General features: G+C 42.2%; 1 protein-coding gene across 4 annotated transcripts in view; it reads right to left on the reverse strand.

Moving 5' to 3' along the window:
- The window catches only part of LOC109540001 (Krueppel-like factor 5), a 36,914-nt gene that overhangs the window by 14,891 nt on the left and 14,067 nt on the right, over nt 1–7,956 (reverse strand). For 3 of the 4 annotated variants that reach the window (XM_019908117.2, XM_048665531.1, XM_019908119.2), the window contains 2 exons: nt 6,167–6,244; nt 2,576–2,705 (listed from right to left, as the gene is read on the reverse strand). In XM_019908117.2, coding sequence (XP_019763676.2) covers nt 2,576–2,705; nt 6,167–6,244 — 208 coding nt within the window. The remainder of the gene's footprint in view (nt 1–2,575; nt 2,706–6,166; nt 6,245–7,956) is intronic. The other variant, XM_048665530.1, reaches the window with a different exon arrangement.

The raw sequence follows: 7,956 nt of genomic DNA on the forward strand, positions 1-7,956 counted from the left end.
ATTGACTTTTTCAGTTTCGTTATTAATTTGTCTCAATTGTGCAGTTAAATTTTGGAAAAAAAATGAGGAACTCCTAGAAGATCTTAACGACGGTGTTGAAAATATGAGCAAAATAAGCCGTTTTTTGCCCTCACAATATTTATTAGGCATTTTCGGTTAACAGAAATTGCCAACACTCCGAGAAATCACCTAAAAAAATCTAATAATCTTCCATACTTCCGCGAATTGTAACAATGTCACAGTCAACAAGTATTAGAAGGAGAACGTCAATTATTGCGTCACTGTCAAAATGCTTGCACCGAGTATGGCATGTGGTTGTGGGAGCGATTTGTGACGCAGTCGCGGCAATTCATTAGGCCGTTTCTTGCGCCAAATTCCGAAATCGGGCAATTAAGACCGAAATATCGTAAAAAAGCGCCGCTTGCCCAATAAGGCATTTATTTCTATTTAAAGCGAATTTAATTAATTTTTAGATTAAAATCACGAAATATTGCATACAGATATATCTATCTGTCTGTTCTATGCTTCAGCGTACACAAGATATACGCGATAGTACCGCAGTTACATTCAAATGTACCTATTATTGTCCTTATGCGTAAACGTGTATTTATTGCGTGTAGGCTCTAGGGGAAAATTCGCATTCGGACTGTTGCCAACTCAATGGGATTGAATAACGTCGTTTTCTCCAATTAATTGTGCGCGGTTGCTATGTGACAGCTGCCAGATCCAGAGCGTGAAACCACCGGTCTGGGACTAATCTGACAGACGTCAGGCAGCCATATTAACACGCCCATGTCATCACTAGAGATGTGGTGGAAAAAAATCGCCTAAATGTCACGCCCACATTGAATATGGCAAAACTCTTTGTTCTGATGGATTTTGATATCGGCTTTGATCTATCCAGTATATCCGTTCACGTGCCCTGTCATTGTTTTATGGGCAGTTTTCTTGTTTTGTGACACTTTGGCCGGCACGCCCACTCACGAGGAATCGAGCGCGATTTTTTCCTTTGACGAATTGGTCGCATTCCAATTATTGTTCTTCCTCAATTGAAAAAAAATGAAAGAACAACGATGATGATGAAAAGGACGCCGATACATTGTTGCGAGGAAAATGGCCATTTACAATCAAAATAGGGAGTGTCATTTTAATTTTAACGCGGCCGCGAATACACCGGAATGGTAGGTGTGTTGGGCTTTATTGTTTTGTGATGTTTCGCGTTTTTACTTGTTCCATGTCTTAATATCATCGGATGAATAGCGAGAATCCTACTCGATTGCGAAAGGCGCATTTCACGCCCTGCCCAAGCCAAATAAACTGAATTCGATTCGTCGACTTGGATGGGAGAAAGAAAAAACGTTTTAAACAATAATCGGGTGAATGGCGCACTGCAATCTTGGCGGAAATGCAAATTGGAGTTGTTGTTAATTGATAATTGCTCTGGAACAATTGAAAAAGACCACGGTTTGTTGGCTGGGCTGGGAATTTATGCGATGCGCCTTACGAACACCTGAGTTACTTTTCCTTCGTGACATAACCTGCAATCTTTGACAGTTTTCGCGAAATTACCTCCTGTCAAACAATCACTGCTACAACGTTGCCATTAGGACTGATGGGAATTTCCTTTTCCAGGCGGTGACGCTGTCGTTTGAACTTGAATATTTGCATGCCGGGACGAGGTTAAACAAGTGCGACACTGTCCTACGCACCCGGTCGTAAAACAAAAGCCCGAACCGTCCGCCCACCGGTTTCAAGTACGAAATACTTGTAGGTTTTTGATATATCAGCGTGAATAAATTCGAGTTGCCGTTTTCGGGCGCACCATTACACACGTCCACTTTATCAAAGTGAACAAAATGCATGTTTTATTCGTGCGGCGCAGCGTGGCACCAATGTTCTATCAGGCGCCTTTCGTTTCCGTAAAAAATTGGTACCCATTAGGGCCCCCAGCACCGTTACAGTCGCACTTAATGCATCTGTCATTTTTCAGTGACAGCTGCTATTGACTGAATGTGCCACCTCGGTGACAGTTGCCAATGGCCGCCATGTTGTGTCACTACGTCAAGTTGTGTCATGTGTTGTTGGCAGCCGATGTCTGGACCGGACTGGTTTATAACGGCCGTTGTTATCTGTGTGGTTGTTATCAGGGGAGCCATCGGGACATGCAAAATATACAGTTGCCTCAGTCGCAGCTAATTGTTTAAACAAATGGAACCGTCGGCTTGCAACAAAGAGCGCCGTAATTATAATTTAGTCGTTTGTTATTCCGTGGGTGCCTGCGGATTAAATAAGCCACATTATTTAGATCTTCAGATATTCGCGCGGGTTTCCGGTTGTTAGCAGCCAACCGACAGCGCCACAAAAAACCAGTTCAAATCGCTATAAATTAGGGCACGACAGTGATTTTTATGCGAGAACACCGTCAAATCTCCCAAACTGTCCGATTTCTCGGTTGTTGTTCGCCTGTCAGCTTTGACACAACTTTGACACCCTTTAAAGTCAAGTGCGTTGACAACCAACATCCCCTGCTAGCTTGTTGACACCGTAACGTCACTGTGACAAGAATTCAACTTACCTGGTGGTTTGCTGTGCACTTTGTGAGAGGGCGCTGGATTTTTCAGCTTTTGAGGTGGTGATTTGGGCAGTGCAGATGGCGTTTTGACGCTGAGGTCCACCGGCTCCATTTGGACGGGAGGTCCTTCTGCCTGAAACCATTTTATTTGAATTTTTTTGTTGGTCAGTTACGCAACGGATTTTGTAAAAGTTTGTCAATCGGATGGCAAATGATGCGGCAAGAATCCGACTTTCCGAACATCGCGATCTACAAGTCAAATATCAGTTATCATCGGCATAATTTTTTATCGGCTGTTCCCAATCGGAACGATCGCTTACATCACTGGCCATCTAATTTGAAATATGTTATGAATAAATTGTGATTTATGTTCCTGACTGCGTCCCATTGTTATTAGATTTTTTCTTTCCCGGGTTGCAAAGGCTTGGATGCCTAAAAATAATCCAATGTTTCCCAATAATGGGTTTGTGTTGAATTTTAAATCTGATGATGGCGCTGTTGTCTCGCCGAAACGTTTTATGAAATAAACGATATGAACATTTTCATTTCACATTTTGACTGAAACCCAGGAAAGAGAAAATATAATAGTAATGAATAAATTTGGCCAAAGCGCCAATTTTTGCTGTGCGATTCTCAGCCGGTGGCGCAGTTAAAACGGGTGCGGTGTCGGTTGAGCAATTAGCGTTGTGTCATCCGCACAGAGATTCTTCTACTAGCCATCAGCGGCGTTGCCGTTTCCCATTGTGGCATCGCTAATGAACTCAGTTGGGAACGGTGTTTGCCCTTTTGATTCTAAATCGCGCAAATGAAGATAATTAATGAACTACCCGTCAACGCCATCGTGAGTCGTTGATGCGCGCAATTAAAATGAATGTTGCGCCTTCGTAAAAATGACAGCGCGAGAGAGTGGGAAAGAGCGTGCGAAAAAATGAAAAATGAATAAAACTGCTTCTAATAACCGACAGTCATGCAGTTGGCGCATGTCATCTCGGGAGTGTCTCGAAGACGTAGTGGCCGCTCGAAAGTGCATGTTTGTTAATGATCTGAGCGTGTTTAGATCCCAGATATGTCATATCGTGTTTAAGGCTGATGGTCTAGATCGTTGCTCATGATTTATCTTGACCGTTTAGTCGCACATCATTTGCTCGATTGATGCCATTAATTGTGCCCGTTCAATGGCGTTTGGGGTTCAGGGGTTGACAGTTGTCACTTCTGTCTGTGTTAATCGTCAATTAACTGTCTTGAATTTATGTTTTTGTTTCTGAAAGTACATCTGACAACGCTGTTCGTTTGTATTAGTGTCAATTCTCGACTGTGGCAGGCTGAGAAAAAATCGCAAATCCACTTAATCTTGGTTCAGCTTTCGATTATAGCTCGCCATTAAATTGCCTAATTGGTAAACTTTTACCCAAACTAACGACTGTCTAATTAAAATTACGTTTTTAAGTAGTTTTCGTATGGGCGGTGCCTAATATTTCATTTTTACGGGATGCCCAAGATTGATTGCCGCCATTATTTATAATGTTGATTTTGATTGCGCAAGCCAACGTTTTGGTGTCGGAGATGCAAAGCGTCTTGTTCTGACTGGTAAAAGTTTTGTGACAGTTTGACACTGTTGACAGCTACAGCTTGGTTATAATATAGTTTAGCTTGGTTATAATATAAAACGGGAGCCGGTCGGGTTTGCGCTTCGCATCAGATGCATTATGGCTGGCCGCGACCGCGCTGATACCGAGAAGCTCCTAAATGGGCCGTTTTTGTACTTGATATCAATAATAATTAATTTTACTGCCACCGTCGGACAAGGTAATAAAATGAAATGTTTATTTCTCCACCAGCTCTGCTAGCATTGAACATTGGAAACGGTGGCAGTTTTTGCTGTCGATACTGTCACTAGATGGCTCCAGTGACTGTGCTGTCATCGCATATGTCAAATATTCACCAGTACCTATTTGACGTAAATCCCGGCGCCATTTTGAATTTTCTGCGCCTGCTTGTTTCCGACCTTTTCTACTTGAGTACTTCAGTTACGATAATCGCCGGTTGATTTAGGGCCGATGTAATCGCGACATTTATTGCCACCACGTACATGGAGAGTGCAAACGATAGCCATCCGTTCGGCCGGCCTGAAGAGATTTGAAGAAGCGCTTCCCTATCATAATTATCCCGTACACAGTTAAGTCGATAATTCTATGTGGCCGTGGCAGATGGCAAACGTGCGGCAGAAGACGCTGCACGGGATTGTGCTTTTTCCAAACTGTCGGGGCCGTCATCCTCTATAAATAGTGGCTTATTTCGGATTCATTTGCGGCCACAGTCTAATCCGGTCGATAATTATCGATAGAGCGGTTCCTCCCATTCTTACTCGGAGGACTTTGACAACTAAAGCCCGTGTCTCATGCATCCGTTTATACGATGGTACGAAAGTGTTTCTATTGATTGGAGATCTGTCAGTTCGTCCGACGACAGACGCATTGACAGATCTCCAACCAATAGAAACACTTTCGTACCATCGTGTATCTGTTTGTACGATGCATCCGTTTGTACGATGATACGATGGTACGAAAGTGTTTCTATTGGTTGGAGATCTGTCAATTCGTTCAGATCAGATCTCCAACCAATAGACACACTTTCGTATCATCGTACGATCGTGTATAAACCTATGCATGGGACACGGGCTTTAATCGCCGAAATAGATGTCGAAACGATCAATAAAGTGCTTCATCAATTTAAATAAACCGCCGCCTATTGATTCTCACGCGGCTCGCCGATAAACATATGATTTGTTACAAAACACGACATAAACGTCTGCTGATTAGATTGTACAGGGCGGGACCAGGACCAGTTGCGCTTTTTCCGTTCATTAGTTGGTTAGGCAAATGTCAGTTTGACGTTTATGACATTCGAGTACTGTTGAAGTGAAATGTCAACATGTCGGTCACTGGGAAGGAGTTTATTGTTGCACCAATGGTCCCATTCGAGCATTACGCGTGGTGACTGGTGGCATTTTTCCGTTTACCTACCTATTCGCGCGCTCACATTGCACAATACTTTATTTTATCCATTAGCAATCCTACACATTAACGATCTTACCTTCTAACAAAGCTGGTTAATTACTATTATCCTACTTCTAATTAACACAAAGCTCTTTGTCAATCATCATTAGATTGCCGATTTATTTTTAATTGCAGTTGCCTACTTGCAAGGTTTTCTGGGAACTGACGGAGAGCAGCAAGAAAAAACGGCGGTTTCTTTGTTACCGATCAGATAACAACATCAACTTGCCCTTCTGTTGGGCATGTACCGAATCGAAATTTCTTCGATTTGAGATTCCTTCGGTCCATTAGAGAAGTGGCGGAGTAACAGTAATGACAATGGGAAAAAGCCGAGGCCGGATGTGCGTTGTTGTTTAACGAGTTTGAAAACATCAGGAAAAAAGCAATTAATGATGCCGCAGCGGGCGTGTTGCGGTGAAGAAGAAGCGTTTTTCGCCGGTTAGGCGCATGCAAGACCCATTATTGTCTACCTTGACACTTTTTCTTTTGCCAAACAATTTGGCCCATTGGCGTCGTTTTACCGCGCACAGTACTTTACCTCTGGTGCTGTAGGGGACAAGGGAACTCCTGGTCGAGGTGCCCCGATCCACCTGGTCGAGTCGGATCGACATTCGTCCTGAAACAGAAACTCTATATTAACAAAACACTTCCCTGTCTATAGGAGTCTATCATCGCTATGTTAGTTGCGTGGAAACCCCGCTAGATGGCAACCTTTGATTCCTGTCAACTTGACACTGGATGACTTTCAAACGCATTTTTGCGGGACAAAAATGGGGGCGCCAACGCGATTTTACTAAACAATTTACTCGCAGCGGAGCAATTGGAAATCCGATAACCAGCGAACACCTGCGCGAAAAAATCGCCATCGATGACCTTTGCCAGTCTCATTTACTTGGCTAGTTTGACTTCATGATAAGTAACACCGTAATGTCTAATATTTTACGTGCCTGGCGCTGTTCTTTTGTTGTCGTTTTCGCGCTTATCCCGGTCGGGTGCTGACGACAGCCGCCTGTCAGTTGTTATCAGCCAATGAAATTATTTACTGATTTGGTTTGTCTACGCATGTTGACATTTCCTGTCAATTCTTCAAGTTGTCATTTCAATTTGATGATTCTTGAGCAGTATTAGAGAGTGCTAAACATTATTGTGCTCATGCGCAGTGTTAAAAAATAAGGTGTTCAGGCAAATAACGTTCAGTGCGTTCGTTGCACTCTTAATAAAATTAACCTCACTTTATTGTTTTCTTATTCCGTTTTGTTTGGAAAAGTTTCAAAGCTAGTTTAAGTTTGTGTTGTCATTAAACAAAAAGTCGCTAAGATGGAAGAAGACATTGAGGCTGTCTTTATCTAGCTATTTTTAATTTGGAAAATATTGAGCCCAGAGATTGCGTTCTCAATTTTAGGTTTCAGAACGAACATAATGCGAAGATATTAAAGAAAAATTCAAAATCAAACAGTTAGGTTATGGGTTAGAAGTTCGAACCTGTCCGTGCGATGTTAGTAGTGTTGCCAAAGTTCAAATTTGCCCAAACAATTTTTACATAAAATCGGTAATTACGTAATAATAGCGAAAATAATCAATGAAAAAGTCTTATTTAAATTTCCAAAGATTTCTTATTCTATTAATAATATCAAAAATAAGTCAAATATGTCAACACCGTCGTTCTGCTTTTTAATGTGATGGTTATTAACGTTACCGCTACTCGTACGTAAACGAAGGAACACGTCATATTCTAATAACGTAAACGGTTATTTCCTTACTAATGCGCATGCTCAGAATAACGGATAACGTAAAACGTTGCAATTAAGGGGCCTAAAAACTGCCTATTGTTGGGGTAAACAACGGTTCATATTGCTCATATTTCCACCACTATCGTCTAGATTTTGTACATCTATCAGAGACAGTTGTAAATCTGGGAAAAATTTGGAAATCCGGCACCATCGCACTACTGTATATTTCAGCCAATTCCGTATGCGACTTATTAAGCAGCAGCAGCAGCAGCAGCGTCAAATTTATGAATATATCTGTTACTTGGACATGGGAAGAGACGCGTTAAGGCCTCCGAAATTGCCAGATTTAAGAGATAAAGAGCGAGGCAACGGCCACAAAAGCCAATTAAATGGCTGTCTTTGACGATATTGAATGTGAAATTATGCGTGTTTTTTTCGGGCAAACGATCGACTAAAGATTGGGGGTAATTATCGGTTGTTTATTTCTTATTTGGCGGTTGGGTTGGCTGTGCTGCACCTCCATCCTTGTCAAATGTCAATGTCCTTGTCATCCTCCAAAAGTCAAGCGCAACATCAAAAGAGGACAAGGTCGGATACA

Source organism: Dendroctonus ponderosae, unplaced genomic scaffold, assembly GCF_020466585.1.
Source record: "Dendroctonus ponderosae isolate FM_Combo_2020 unplaced genomic scaffold, Dpon_F_20191213v2 Dpon_F_20191213_4, whole genome shotgun sequence".
In the NCBI taxonomy this organism is placed as follows: domain Eukaryota; kingdom Metazoa; phylum Arthropoda; class Insecta; order Coleoptera; family Curculionidae; genus Dendroctonus; species Dendroctonus ponderosae.